Source organism: Labeo rohita, chromosome 20 (genome assembly GCF_022985175.1).
Source record: "Labeo rohita strain BAU-BD-2019 chromosome 20, IGBB_LRoh.1.0, whole genome shotgun sequence".
In the NCBI taxonomy this organism is placed as follows: Eukaryota; Metazoa; Chordata; class Actinopteri; order Cypriniformes; family Cyprinidae; genus Labeo; species Labeo rohita.
Window position 1 is genome coordinate 25285381 of NC_066888.1, and position 16091 is coordinate 25301471.

Genomic DNA, 16091 nt, shown 5'->3' on the forward strand with positions numbered 1-16091 from the left:
AATGGCTCTTTTAATTTGATCTGATTTTTGCTAGTGAGTCACTTGAAATGAAGTTTGAACCAATCGGAGTGGTTCCAGTGTAAATGACTGAATTGATTTGGTTCATCTGTTCCTCTTTTCGCGTCTTCAGTTATGTTTACACAACGCTGTCTGTACTACTACTGCTTGATTGTTTTCTGACATTAACTGAAATAAGCAAAAAAAGTTGTTTTTTTTGTAAATGTTTTTTTAATTGAGTGAATTTTGTGTGAAAAGACAGATGCTTATTGACAAAATTATTATACTTATTTCATAGATACACTGTCTTTCAATAATTCAAGCACTTTACAAGTACCTCTTCAGAAATATTGCTATTTTCAAGGGTTTTCCAGGCCCTAAATGTCAAAAAGTTAAATTCAAGTACATTAAGCACCTTGTACGAACCCTGTTTAATTCATATAACAGTTCATGTTTTTTTTCTTTTCAGTGATTTTTTTTTTCAGGTTACATCAATATGCCAGTAGATGAGTTTATATAGGAGAGTCATTTACTCAAACAATTATTTAAAGCATTAATACATTCAGGAAGGTTACAGATGACTAGTCTTCTGAGTGAATCATTCAAGCATCGTTGCAGTGGCTTTGTTTGAAATTATTTTCTTTGCCGGAAGTTCACTTACTCAGTATTAACTCCTTGCTTGTTGAACTGTTTTGATACTTAAATTTAATTTTGAATTTGAATTTCTGGTACATAATCAAAATAAATAGCTGCATGACACCCAGAGTGTCATAGTGTTACTAAAACTCTATTCGGGCAACAGTGTAATCTAAGTTTTAGCAAAACACTGACGCCACACAACCTTGCCCCAAACCAAACTAACAGTGTGGTACAACAAAGTCCCTCATTATGGATCACTGAATTCACCTTAGATAATAACTTTCAACACTGTTACTTGTTATGTAAGGAAATTAACCACATGAGTCATGCCAAGTCAGGTTGAAGTTAATGGGAAGCAAGAGGATACCTTTCAAGAATTACTGCGTACGTGTTCGCATTAGTGGAGTCATTCATGAGTAAAAGACTGAGCACTTGTTCTGTTTCACGAGGAACCCTTCTGGAGCCTGTGACTCAATGGAGCGAGTCATGGACCACCTTTTACACAGACCTTCTATCAGATGATCTAGTTTGTCTGAGAGTAGCTGTCAGGACAGATCAGTGTAAGAACTGTGTGTGTGTGCCTGTGTGTTCAGATTTCTTTTTCTATGTGTGTGTGATGCAGTCCAGTGCAGGTCACAGGGGCAGACAGACCTGGCAGAGCTCAGAATATCACATGATCGGTGTTCTTAAAACTGTTCAAAAAGGCCTGGGCTAAATTTTCAACTGGAGGTCAAATATTCAGTAACTGCTGCATTCCTTGCTCCTAGTGATGTAACATTCAGGAGACATAAGCTTAAAGTCAGCATGCAATGGAAATTAATCTGTTTTGTAAATGGATATTGATGTTGTTGAACAATTAACTCATGCATTGACCTTGAATTTTTTTATTTTAAAAAATTAAACAATCAATAGAACCAAGTCCTAACCCAATATTTTTTTTTCAACAATCTGTTTCTTGAATGTACATCATAACATTAGAGACAGTATCTGTCACTACTTCCGTTACATTGCCACTGTAAAGACTAGCTAAATGCTTGATGGATAAATCTTCACCAAAAAAAAGAAAATTCTGTCACCGTGTCATTTCAAAACATTTATCTTTCTGTCCGCCGTGAAACGCAAAATGAGATGTTAGTCAGAATGCGAACACTTTTTCATAAAATAACCTTAAGTGCTCTCAAAATATTGTATAGACTACTTTGGAAATGGTAATATTTTTGGACCATTCTCATTTACTTTTATTCCATGGAAAAGTGTAGCATTCAGCCTAACATTTCATTTTGTGTTTCACAGAAGAAAATCATGTGGATTTGGAAAGATGAAATAATGACAGAATTTAAATTTTTTACATTTTTTCCAATGTTTTATCACTTAAGGTGCTAAATCCGAAAGCAACTCATAATAACTTCTTTAACAGCTTCACATTACATCATTATCATTCACGCAGCCCTGTGGTTCTTTGAGAAATTAAGATGCTGAACTGAAACTATGGGAATAAATAAAATATTTTGAATAGTTTCATCTACATTTTGTCAATATGTTGCCATAACAAAACCACAAATAGACTTTCACATCAAGGAAGTGAAAGATACTCCCTTGCCTCTAGGTGTAAACTCGCTCCTTAGAGTGTTTTCAAATGAGGAGAAAGCAGTTGACGAGAGCCCACAAGCCAAATTTCACACCTGAAGTGGCCTACATGGATAATTGGGTTGGAGAGGCCTAATTCACAATCATGTAAAGCAGGTCTAGGGAATTGCTTTTCCACTAAAGCAGTCTAGCATACCTACCAGTCAAACTGCTTTTGTTTCTATGTGTTCTTGACACTTGTACTGTGCTGAAATCATTTAAAATGTTTATAAGGTGTAAATACTTTTCATTTTTTTTCTCCTTTCTTTTCTGGCTTTTTGATTCTTAAACTCAACCAATGATGTGAATTTGTAAGCTGAATAATGGCGGAAATAATGGTTGAAATATTTTTAGAATCATTTTGCGATTCCATTTGGTGCCACTAGTGGTGCTAAAGTTCCAACACACTATTTTAAAAAGTGATTTTCAAACTAAATGTTGGTGAGATTGAACAATATGCGAGTAATTTCAGTTAACCTTACCTTGCCCTCATGGTCTTCAAATACTGATTGGTCCACGTTGCAGGCGAAGAGGGATGTGGGGAGATCATTAAAGTCGGTGATTTGTTGAAAACTGTCTCCCAGTGAGGACTCTCCCATGGTGGACTGCAGGACTACCAGCTCTTCCCCTCCTAGGAGGTAAACCCGCTGGAGGAATGGAGCGCTTCTCATGTTGGCAAATAAATGCTCTCCCTTCATGGCTATAAAGGTACACAACATCAAAAGAGGAGATGTTTTCTAATATCAGCAATTGCTTTCAGGCTTCATTCAACACATTTGCAGTTCACAATCATAACTGTTTGTCAAGCTCCAAAAATGCCATGAAAGAGCACTGTTAAGTATCAAAAATGTATTTCCATATGACTTTGTGCATTGTATTTTAAGTATTATGAAGCCACAAGACCTCTTTAGACCAAAGTATCCACCTTATTTTTCAATGCAGAAGTAAGCTGTTTACTGGTAATGTGTCAGACGTCCGGTTCATAATCCACCGTAGGGAAATAACGAGAAGAATATCGAAGTGCAGTAAACGGTAAAACAGTTTGCACTACAAAACCAGTGTGTTCATAACTAAGATAATACATAAAAATAATATGGTAAGACACACCAGTTTGCAATATCAAGCAGCAAAACAACCTTTTTGTGCAGCTAAAAATAGCTGGAAGTGGATGAGACCGAAAGCCAGACACAAAAAATTTACAAATGCCAGCACCCGCTCTTATGGGAAAAATAAGGTGGATACTGTAAGCCCTTGCTGACTGATAATCAAACATACCAGGGTGAAAAATGGCAGAATTTTCATTCTTGGGTAAACAATTCTTTTAACAGCATTTAAAGGGATAGCTCACCCACAAATAAAAATTGTCATCATTTATGTTGTTCCAAACCCATAAGACTTTGGTTAATCTTTGCCACAGAAATTAAAGGATTAGTTCACTTGCACTTCCAAGATGTTCATATCTTTCTTTCTTCAGTTGAGGTGAAATTAAGGTTTTTGAGGAATACATTCCAGGATTTTTCTCCATATAGTGGACTTCAATGGGAGTTAACAGGTTAAAGGTCCAAATTGCAGTTTTACTGCAGCTTTAAAGGCCTCTACACGATCTTAGCCGAGGAATAAGGGTCGATTGGTCATTTTCTAAAAAAATAAAAATTGATATGCTTCTTAACCACAAATGCTCATCTTGCACTAGCTCTGTGATGCGTGTCCACGACTTCACGCATTACGTAATCACGCTGGAAACATGTGGTTAGTTCTTTGTCTGTGGGAAAAACATATTTCCATTCATATTTTTTCATTTCATTGTCTCTTCCAAATTCAAAATCGTCCAACATCGTTTTTACACCCTTATTGTAAAGTGTGTTTGACTTTCTTTGGATGGTACTTCTGCTTATGTCACACATGACCTTACCAACGTGACTAGATAAGCATTTGTGGTTGAAATGTATAGTTTTTTTTTCTAGAAAATAACCAAACGTTTCACTACGTAAGACGCTTATTTCTCAGCTGGGATCATGTAGAGACCTTTCAAGCTGCACTGAAATTTACAATTTGGACCTTCAACCCACTGGCTCCCATTGAAGTCCACTATATGGAGAAAAATCCTGGAAATTTTTCCTCAAAAACCTTCGTTTCTTTTTGACTGAAGAAAGACAGACATGAACATCTTGGATGACGTGGGGGGGTGAATAAATTATCAGGTATCCAAAACTTAAAAGCCATAAAGACATCATCAAACAAATCCATGTGAATCAAGTGCTTTAGTTCAAGTCTGGTGGAGAGATACATTGTTTTATATGATGAACAGATCCAATTTAGTCATTCCCTGTTGTACACCCAGACAGCATTGGAAACTGGAACACAGAAAATGATTCTAATTCACAAAACGAATAATGAATGTCATTCACCAGATCTTCTTTGTAGTTATACAAACCAAAGGATGAATGCAGTAACATTAAACACAGACAAATACAGTCAATATATAATAGTATATAAGCATGTAAGTAGTATACTCTTAGTATACATGTGTGTGTTTGTGTATGTGTGTATATTATACACGTTGTATCACAAACAAGACATTTATGACCTTATGAGAGGCCAGAGCTGTTTGGGGTATTTTCACTGTACACCCAGATAGCATAGAAAACACAGCGAAGGCTCGTCCTCACGACAGGTGACACCGAACTGGAACAGTTACCTTCCAGAACCCCAGCGAGCAGATGTTAGCCCTGGCCCTGGTAACTAATGCTCCGCCAAAAGATTAGGTTATGGGCTTATAGCAGAGCCGGTCTCTTGTCAGCCCACACAAACAACGATGCCAAGTGGGGAACAGCTTGCACCCATTTCCATAGAGCTTTTCCACATGCCCTTTCTTCCAGTGATCCACCCTGACAAGCTCGGTCCGCGGGCAAAGCCAGCACTGTCGGTGTCACACGCACTGTTAAATCTCCCGCAGCTATTTTGGGATCAATAGCCCATCACCAGCCACACATACACGCTCTCCAACACACACGCATGCTCTCACTTTCACTCAAGGCTATAGATAGAGGCTGGAACTGTCTGGTTCAGTCTTGCCCTGTGTAAACGTGGCTAAAAATAGAATGAGGACTAATGAAATGCAGAGATTGTGAGGCACTTGATTCAAATGAAGACTTCCAGACAAGGATCTATTTCATTTACAGTATCACAATGACCCTGTTATGAGATAAGGATGTGCATAAACTATACATGAGCATAGACATGCTATAAGTGCTCAGCTTTATTTACAGTGATTTACAGTGCCTTTCATTTTGGAAATGGTCGGAAAAGCCAAAAAGCATACAGTTTATGTAAAGCTACAGAGAGGTCATTGACATGTTTGCTTGCTGGCATTAACAAGGTCACTAAACAAGGCAAATAAATGGATCTTAATTCACTAGAAGAATAATCAGTATCAGTCACCACATGTAGTTATAAAAATGTGTATGTATATATAAAACAATAAAAACGTGATTTTTTTAAAATGTAAAAAATTGAGTTATTTGTTTTTGCAAATAAACTCTTCATACATACATATATATATATACATATATATATATATATATACATACATATACATATATATTATATCATAGCGATATATATAATAGGGAAAACGCCTAACGACTGTTGTTTTTAGAAATTTGACTGTTGCTTCTGTATGGGGTCAGAGCAAAGCCCCTGAGCCCCAGCAAAAATTACATTCTAGAAAAATGCAATAAACAAATATAAACACACAATTGGCTGCTAGTGTGCACATTAATCAGAAAACACTGTTTATTAAACTTTTATTTTTAACTTTTTATTTGTATTAAAATGGCCCTGAGGACTCGAACAGATCACGAGGGTTACAAACCACTCCAGTTATTATATTTATTGCTTTTAAAAATGATTTATAAAGGAAATGCTCTTACAGTTTATATTAGTGTACATGACCTTATTTGTTGCAAGCAAGAGATTTCAAATGCCATTGGGTACAAATAAGGGCTATTTAAAGCTAAATTATTCTGTATTGCATAACACATTGTATTTTACTCTCTTTCAGTGCATAAAGGGCAAAATGAAAAGGGTAAATGTCAATCACAGTCTACTGCAACCTGTTTGCTGCATCCTCCTTTGAGTCATCACCGGAGGAGCGGTCCCTCTGTCGTCATCACCTGACATTCACTTTCCTTCGCTTTGCTATAAAGGTTTATATTCGTCAGTTCTCTCAGTCTGATGACTAACATGATAAACCCTCCTGGTAAACATCCCACATCAACCTGTTTGAGCAACTGTCAATACAGCGCACTACTGGCAGCGTCTGTCAAGGTCAAGGAGTGCACTTCAAAAACTAGGCTACTATTACAAATCCAATAGCGTCATCAAAAGGCTTGCTTACTTTTTTTAGTCTAGTGCGAATGGTTATTATAGCACATCTGTCAACCAGTAGGCTACACGCTTTCCAAGTTCTACGTCTGCTTAAACTTGTGCAAAAGTGGTTTGTTTAAAAGGATCAAAGCAATGCTGAATATATTCAGTACTAATGCTACTTCACCTACTATATATAGAATAGTATGCAGTATAGAATATTCATCACTTCTGCCTTCATTTGACTCTCTCGCTCTCCTTATCTCTATGCACTAACAAAGCAGCAACACCTGTCAAAGCAGTGCTGTACAAATGCAGGATGATCTAATAGAGTAAGTCGACGCGGTTTTCGGTACCTGTGCGGGATGTGGCAGTCCGGTGTGCGTATCTTCTGCGCGGTGGCTTTGTCTCCCTCTCTTGCCTTTGTGAATCAAGCTCGCATTCCAGCTGCGATTCACTAATCTCCTGACGTTACTGCAGACAGCTTGATTCACCAATGACCGCCTCCCGGCATTCAAATGATGTTTGCTCAGCCCACTAATGAAATGCAGCGCGCCAAGCGCGGGGGGGATTCAGTGTCCAATCACGTTCTCCTAAGAGCGACTATGCAAATCCGCGGAGTTACGTCAGAGGTTTCGCGAGCAGTTGGATGTTGCGGTGCTGTGACACGTTCAGCAGGTTGTTTTTAGTAAATGTGGTGCAGGGCAAAGCAGAGATTTCTCGAAGTGATGTCTGTCAGACTCGAAAGCACTTGCAGTACGAGTTCAATAGTGCGGTGAGTTGATTTAAAGCACATGAATGCGATAAATCACCTTGGGTGAGGTAGTGTTCATGGATATTAAAGCGTAGAATAAAAGGAAATTCTGGAAGAAACGAGTCTAAACTGGTTTGCTGGTCTACGCCGGTCTCACAGTCTAATCAGGCTGCTCTGGGTACTTTTAAGCTGAAGACAGGTCTTGGTCAGGCTAGGAAACCAGCTTTTTTTGCAAACATTGTATTAAATATAGTAACATTATTTAGCAGTCAAATCGTTACATAATTCTTAAAATCTGTGAAAGCTCAATTATGTGACTAAATGTATTATGTATATTATGTTATTTTATATATCGTATGCTCTGGGCATTTAAACAAGGTGAGTTTACCTCATTATAATCTACGTAAAGAGATAAATCACATATGTGACCCTGAAGAACAAAACCAGTCATAAGGGTCATTTGTTTTAAATTATTACAATATCTGCCTGAGATACAACTGTTTGAAAATCTGAAAAATGAGGGTGCAAAAAAATCTAAATTTTGAGAAAATCGCCTTTAAAGTTGTCCAAGTGAAGTTTTTAGCAATGCATATTACTAATCAAAAATTAAGTTTTGATATATTTACGGTAGAAAAATTTGCAGATATATTGATGATCGTTACTTAATATCCTAATGATTTTTGGAATAAAAGAAAAATCGATAATTTCGACCCATACAACTTATTGTTGGCTATTGCTACAAATATACCTGTGTTACTTAATACATATGAAGAGTTCATTTGCAAAAACAGAAAACTCCATTTGTAACAATTTTCAAAAATCATGTTTTTTCACTGTGCATTCCATTTAATCTCAATCAAACTGCAGTTGGGTTATTTTTGATTAAGTGAAAATAATTTAAAAAATACAGCTAACCAGACCCAATAAATACATGATTTTTGAACATTAAAAAAACAGAGTTATCTGTTTTTGCAAATAAACTCTTCATATGCAGAGCTAGGTAGAATACTTACAAATTGTAATCTGTTACCGATTCCAAATTACATGACAAAATTTGTAGTCAGTATCAGTGTTGGGGAAAGTTACTTTTAAAAGTAATGCATTACAATTTTGCGCTACTCCCTAAAAAAGTAACTAATTACATTACTTAGTTACTTTTTGTGGAAAGTAATGTGAAAGTAATGTTACGATTTGCGTCAGTCAGTCAGGCTAAATCCCTTTAACACCAAAAGTGAAATGAATACACCTCAGGCTGAAAGAAAAGTAAATTCGCGCAGGAAAAGAACACTCTTCAGCAATAAAAAATAATAATAATAATAAAGCACAAATCTTAGTTTATCTTTTTCGTATGGTTGAAATGGATCATTGAAGGTCAGCAGCAAAGACATTGGTTAATAAAATGGGATTAAATAGATAAATCATGTTTACACAGCACACACAAAGCCTCTGCACTTACTCCAGATTTGTCAGCCAATAAATGGGAAAGAAAGTAACTGGCATTACTTATTTGAAAAAGTAGCTCAGATATTTTCTTATAAATTCAAAAGTAATGTGTTACTTTACTAGTTACCTGAAAAACGTAATCTGATTATGTAACTCATGTTACTTGTAATGCGTTACTCACAACACTGGTCAGAAACATAATCCATTACATTACACATTTTAGGTAATATAGACAACTTTTTGATTACTTTTAGATTACTTTTGACATAAATCACTTATCACATTGATTTAAATATGATAATCTTGTACCATAATCATGTAAAAATATGACGTGCATTCGTAAAGGAACTGCAAGGGGTTTGAGTTAATTAAAAGCTAACAATTAAATCATGAAAATGTAAAATTGAAATAAATCATTTTAAAATAACAATCTAAATAAAACACTAAAAAAGATAAAATATTTTATGTTTCCATGCATGCCATATGACCATTAATCAATGTCAGAGAATCGTGCACGTGCAAATGTGATAGTTTTTATTTTTATGCATTCAAAAAGTTTTATTTATTTTAAAATCTCAGGGATACTTAAAGTAAATACATTAGGTCAAAGAGATTCAGATGACAAAACATTTGGGAATGTTTGCAATACATGTAAATAAGAAATAACATTTTGCTGTTGAGTTTGAAAGACAAAAGCCTTTCAGTAATACATATTAACATATAAGTGATAACTCAAATAAAAATTGTGTTCATCAGTAGTTGATGCAATGTTGAAACACTTCTTAAACCTGAAATGATTTTTGAAAATCCAGTGGCCAAATGCTGTGTAATGACTAATGATGTAATAATAATGTAATAATAATGTGTAAATGTCCAAAAACTGGACTTTCTGAGTGTATATAAGCAGTAGGCTATTTTAGAAAGGAAAATTTAAAGATGAAAAAGAGGAATTAGAAAGAATCAATAAATTATGAATAATTTATTGCTGTTGTGTGAACAATCATGTAATCATTACAAAAGTAACTGTAGTCTGATTACAAGTATTTTAAAGGGGTCATAGGATGCAAAGTTCACTTTTTAATGTTGTTTGAACATTAATGTGTGTTGGCAGTGTATGTACACATCTACCCTATAAGGATAAAAATCCATGCAGTGTTTTTTAATTAATCTGTAAAAATAATAATAAATAATCTATGTTCGCGCGAATCATTCGTGATTCAGCTTCACCTACAGCAGAAATGAGTATAAGGTTTTTTTTTTTTTTTATGAATCTCTGCAATCACCTTTCCTAATAATGTGCTAGTTAGCAAGTTTAGCAGCTAAACGCGGCTAAAGTAAACAGGCTCGTCACTCCACAGAGAGAAGAGAGGGGCGGGGCAAGCAGAGCTCATTAACATTTAAAGCAGCCTTGACCAGAACAGGATGATTTTTGCAGAGCTCATTTTGACAAGGTAAAAGGGTGTTGTTTTATACAACCATTGAGAATGTTTAACCAAAGTATATTATAGACTTTTCATTAAACCCCTAAAGAATCATATCAACTTGTGGAAAATGGGCATCCGATGACCCCTTTTAAAATGTAATTTATTCTAATTACAAGTACTTAATTTTTGGAACCTGATTACATAATCCACATTACATGTAATCTGTTCCTACCCAACTTTGTATGTATGGCCCTCTCTGTGTAAAAATATAAGGATTCACAGGACAACAGAAATTTCTGAGATTTTTGCGTATTATTATTTATGTAAATTGCACTAATGTTTCACTCTGTTACGTCACACCACTTTTAAGTCGAGTATCCATGTTTAACATTGGCATTCTGCTAAACATGTCTGGAATGTTGTGCTTGAGGAGTCTTTGATTCCGCAAAGTAGGCCATACTCGTGGATCAAACATCCTGGATGGTCCTCCAAAAACATTCCTATCCAATCAGATTTTAAGTTTAAGCTATGTTTGTTTGACAGGAATGTTGTTCTAAGACCAACAAAAGATTATGTCTGCTGAGCAAAATCACATGGTTGTTAAGTCAAATGAAATATAAAGAAGAAACGTCTGCAGCAAAACATGTTCTTTATTAAAACACAATTAAACTTGTTATTTATTGAAATACACACTGTAGAGTTTTAATCTTCCAAACGTATACAGTACCAGTGATTGATTCAATCAAGTACATCTTCATATTAAATTCATGTAAACATTCTATTTGACTTACAAATTAAAGATGCTCGCATCCAAGCACATTAAATTACTCCATGTGACTTATGCCAAGTGAAATTATTTAATATTATCCAAAAATGAGTGTACACAGATGTAGTAAAGAAATGACATACTACAAGACAGATGTGTTTATAGAAACAACCCTTTTCACCACTGCAGAAAAAGAAGCATGGTGTTTATACACGTAATAATGTGTTTACATATTTCTGCTTCACAAAAGAGAATCTTTACTTAGTTATATTGTCTAAAAACGTCGTCTTTACTCCGTCCATTTCATGCACAGCTGTAATATATGACTGCGGTCACATGCGGCAATACATTTTGTTTATTTCATACATCCTCAAAATGACAAAGTCTCTCTTGAGGAATTTCCACAACGTCATGCTTTCTGATATATATTATCTCTATTATGCCATCAGTTATATAGAGGATGGCCCCAACAAAACAAAAATATTTAAAAGCTAATATCTTAAATTACTTTTAGCTCTGTGTGATTTTCTGGTTTCCTTTAGAGGGATATAGTATTTTCCTACGTCCAAGTCACTGTTTAATATTCACCATGATGCTTCAAACCTCTGAAGCTCAGCCCAGGATATGCGGTTGATCTCTGCAACTCTTATGTCAAGGCTGTCAACAAAGCTCTAAAGCAGTAGCACAGCCGTCTAAACATGAGCGCTCTATCTGTGCTTGTATCTCACTGTACAGGGGCCGTCTGGCTGCTGGGTTCCCAACAAATGCAGAGGGCTCTGCAAGAACCAGATACATATATTTATCAAGTGCAGTGACCACGTAAATAAAATATACAACGCAGTGTTCAGACACTCTGTATATGTACACATTTATTTGCATTGCATGCAAAATATAAAATTAGATTCCATCTGCAAAAACATATGATTCAACTTTTTAATTCATTTTTGGTTTCATCCAAGTATCTATACATCTAATTCAATACTGTTCAAAAGTATGGGGTTGTGAGATATTTTAAATGTTTTGGAAAGACATCTCTTGCATTTATTTGATCAAAAATACACTAAAACAGTAAGATTGTGAAATATTATTGCTAATTAAAATAGCTGGTGTTTATTTTAATATATTTTAATTTATTCCTGTGATGCAAAGCTGAACTTTCAGCATCATTACTCCAGTCTCAGTCACATGATCCTTCAGAAATTATTTTAATATGATGATTTGCTAATCAAGAAACATTTATTATTATTATTATTATCACTATTGAAACCATAATACTCTTTTTCAGGATTCTGTGATGAATATAATGTTCAAAAGAACAGCATTTATATTAAAGTTTTTTTGATCAATGCAATGCATAATAAAAGTATTAATTTCTTTAAAAAAAAAAAACCCTAACTGACTTCAAACTTTTAAACAGTGGTGTAATTATTTATTTATTTATTTATGGGTTGGTTTTGTTTTGCCTTGGTTTGAAAATAAAAAGAAAAAAGTATTATTATCGGTCATTAGTATAAATATCATTAGTATAAAGTATTTATCAGTTTATTAAGCATTTATCAAGTTACTTAATTAATAAAAATCTATTCGTATTTATTTATTTATGATAATAAATACAGTATAAAATTTTTACAGTATAAAATTATCAATTTGTTAAGCATTTATCAAGTTACTTACTAAATAAACATTAATTTCTTTAAAAAGGAAAAAAAAGAAAAAAAAAACTTACTGACTCTAAATTTTAAACAGTACTGTTTCTTTTCCTATTTCTTTATTTTTGGGTTGGTTTTGTTTTTTATTTTGGTTTAATAATAATAATAATAAAAGGTATCAAATTATTTATCAATTTTTAAAGCATTTATCATATTGCATATCATAAAAACAGAAATCTTGTTCCCTTCCAAAAGTATACATTTATGACCCATAAAACACATGAACGCATGATTCATATCTAGATCCACGTTCCTCGTTTGAGCTTAGTCGTTGGTGGGCGAAACTTACGAAGCTATTTTTGGTCAGGCCTGAGAATTGCAAGGGTAAAGAGCAGGACGCTGCTTAAGCATTAGATTTGGCCGTTGTTGGGTAAATACTGCCATAGGAACACATCTGGAAATGATTAACCTAATGCCTACTTTGAAGCCATCTCTTTCAAGGCTTATTTACTATTCTCCATTGAACGTTACTCTTTCTCAGGCCACTTACCGGTTTGGGTACTGGGTCCAGCGGGGTGAAGTCAAACTTGTAGAGGATGAGGGCCACAAACATATGCAATTCCATAACGGCGTACCACCTGTTGACGCAATAAACAACAAGTGCTTCTTACTGTCACTTTCTTTGTCGTGTCCTCTTTCTCATTAAGAAAATGTTCAAAGTCATCATACTGAAGTGCTTATCACTTCACAAGACGGCTTGAATAGCACCGTGTATTAGTATTCTGATGGAATATTGCATGCTGTCTAGCTGTCATTGCACCCTCCCTCGAGTGCTGCCGAACACTGGGAAACTCTGATTGAAATTGCAGGTGGAAAAGCAAAATGTGAATGAACGGCTTTGTTTTGCGTTCAAATTCCAGGTGCATTCATAGCCACAGTGGCCTTGTTTGGAGGCGGATGGGGGAGGAGGAGGAATATCAGGTGAATCGAACTGAAAGAATTAAGGCATGAAGAACAAGACGGTTCCTGGGTGAAACGTAGAAAGGAATAATGGGAGGCAATAAAGGGAGGGCGAGAGATGCAAGTCATGTTTCTTGAAATAATCAGCCCAAATAACCTTGAGGGCCATGACTCATTCAGGGGCACTGTGTTGGTGACGCAAGTAGCCAATCTCCTAAAATGATCAAAAGCAAATCAGACTGAGTGAGGCAAAATGAAATACGTGGGTTTGCCACACTCTGTGTACTAATTTATAGCAGCGTCCAGCTAAGAGATCTATACGAGACTGAGTAATCATTACAAAGCCGCCTCATGACAACGTAACATTTAATGCAGGAAGTTTGTAGGCATGGATTGAATATTTCAATGCCATTTGAAATTATTCATATATTTATATATATTTATTAAAGTATATCTTCAAATAATTTTAGTTTTAATTAATTTATTATTATTTATTTACATAAATGTTTATCTTTTATTATAAAATTTATTAACAACCTAGTGCTGCTCACATAGCGGTCAAAAATTTTTTTAGAGAGTTTTATGGTAGCACATTATATATTTTTGGAATAGTTATGATCCATTTATTACTTTTTAACCACTTTTAAGCATAGACTTAAAAAAAAAAACTAAAAAAGAAAAATCCACACTAAAAAATATGTTTGTTTATATGCATATGCATTTTTATATTTGTTCAAATAATCCTTTTTTTTTCTTTAATTTATTTATTTTATATGTTTTATCATTCTTATGATAAAAATGATTATAAATCCTCTGGTGCTGCTCACTTGGGAGTTTTTTTTTATTTCAATGAAATTAATGTACTATATTTTAATTCGATAATTTAATATTTTGGATTTTTAGCGGATTTTAAGGTAGTAAATTATATTTATGGTAGAGTTATGATCAATTTATTACTTTTTAACCACTTTTAAGCATAGACTTTATGGATTTATGGATTATGGATTTTTTTTATTTTAATGAAATTAATGTACTATATTTTGATTCGATAATTAATATTTTGGATTTTTAGGGGATTTTATGGTACTAAATTATATTTATGGTAGAGTTATGATCCATTTATAACCATTTATTACTTTTTAACCACTTTATAAAAAATTAAATAAAAAATCCACACCCACAAGTTTATATGCATATTGGAGAATGAATTTTATATGTATTTTTATATTTGTTTAAATACTTCATTTGGCTTTAATTAATTTATTCATTATTTATTTTATTATTTTTCTTTTCCTTCTTTGTTTTATTATTATTAACTTAATAAAATAATAAAAAAGTACTATTATGCTGCTCCTGCTGTGGTCAAAAATGATGGAATATTTTTATTTTAATTAATTTAATATTTTAGATTTTTAGAGGATTTTATGGTACTAAATTATATCTATGGAAAAGTTATGATTTCATTTTTTTATGAAATTAATGTACTATATTTTAGTTTGATAATTTAATATTTTGGATTTTGAGGTGATTTTATGGTACTAAATTATATTTATGAAATAATTGTGATTCATTTATTACCTTTTTACCACTTTTTGAGCATAGGCTTAAAAAACAAAGACAAAAAAGGTATAAAAATAGTTCATTGTTATGAAAAATGCACACAAATACTATTTTAAAATTTGATATGAAATAAATGTTTTTCATAACATGTTTTACTCTGAAACTGTGTGAAAATCCAAGCCATAAATCTAAACAAGCTGTGTTCCAAATTAAAGTTGATAACTCAAAAAAAGAGCTTTTAGTAAGATTTTATTTGGGTGCAATTCCAAACATTTCCCCTAGAAGAGATTCGTTTTCCATTCGTTTTCAGTGTGATCATTTTTGACCGTGAGCAGTGCAATTGTGACAATTTAACCTTTTTGAATCATGTCCTTGATATTTTATTTTATTATGTGTGTTCACATAAGTGCCAAAACCAAGTTCCATATCCTTGCGATAAAGTAAACCTTTTTTAAAAAACAAAAACAAAATTGTTCAGTTAAAAATAAACAAACAGCACAAGAGGATTAAAAATAGAACCTTCATCTCTCCTTTTCTCTGTTACTCCATCTCTTTCTCTCTCTCTCTCTCTCTCTCTCTCTCTGTCTCTCTCTCTCTCTCTCATATATTCCCAGAATGATAAACGTAGATGCATCTGTTCTGGTGGGTTTGGAAAGGTCACTGGTCTGTGCCTATGCTTTTGATCTTTCTGTGCAGCTGGGAAAGTTCTCCCAGTCTTTATACAGCTCTATTAACGTCATACTGACCCTGGCCGGACACTCCCCAGGGCCTTCATGATGTCATCAGTAGGGGCCCAAAGGGCTGGGACATTAGGCCCAAGAATGCTCAGTAGAACAAAAAAGCAGTGCCATGAATCTATATCAACAAGGCACTATAGAATGGAGCCATAGTGCGCACTATCACTA

At 34.1% G+C, this 16091-nt stretch overlaps 2 protein-coding genes across 2 annotated transcripts in view; both read right to left on the minus strand.

Annotated features, from left to right (window-relative positions):
• rcan2 (regulator of calcineurin 2) overlaps positions 1-7153 on the minus strand; it is an 81541-nt gene extending 74388 nt beyond the window's left edge. Inside the window, exons 1-2 of the mRNA XM_051138270.1 lie at positions 6987-7153; positions 2745-2962 (exon numbers count right to left, since the gene is read on the minus strand). Of these exons, the coding sequence (XP_050994227.1) occupies positions 2745-2960 (216 nt within the window). The 5' untranslated portion in view covers positions 2961-2962; positions 6987-7153. The remainder of the gene's footprint in view (positions 1-2744; positions 2963-6986) is intronic.
• Positions 7154-10881: 3728 nt separating this feature from the next.
• LOC127182730 (24-hydroxycholesterol 7-alpha-hydroxylase) overlaps positions 10882-16091 on the minus strand; it is a 21509-nt gene continuing 16299 nt past the window's right edge. Inside the window, exons 11-12 of the mRNA XM_051138269.1 lie at positions 13217-13304; positions 10882-11793 (exon numbers count right to left, since the gene is read on the minus strand). Of these exons, the coding sequence (XP_050994226.1) occupies positions 11725-11793; positions 13217-13304 (157 nt within the window). The 3' untranslated portion in view covers positions 10882-11724. The remainder of the gene's footprint in view (positions 11794-13216; positions 13305-16091) is intronic.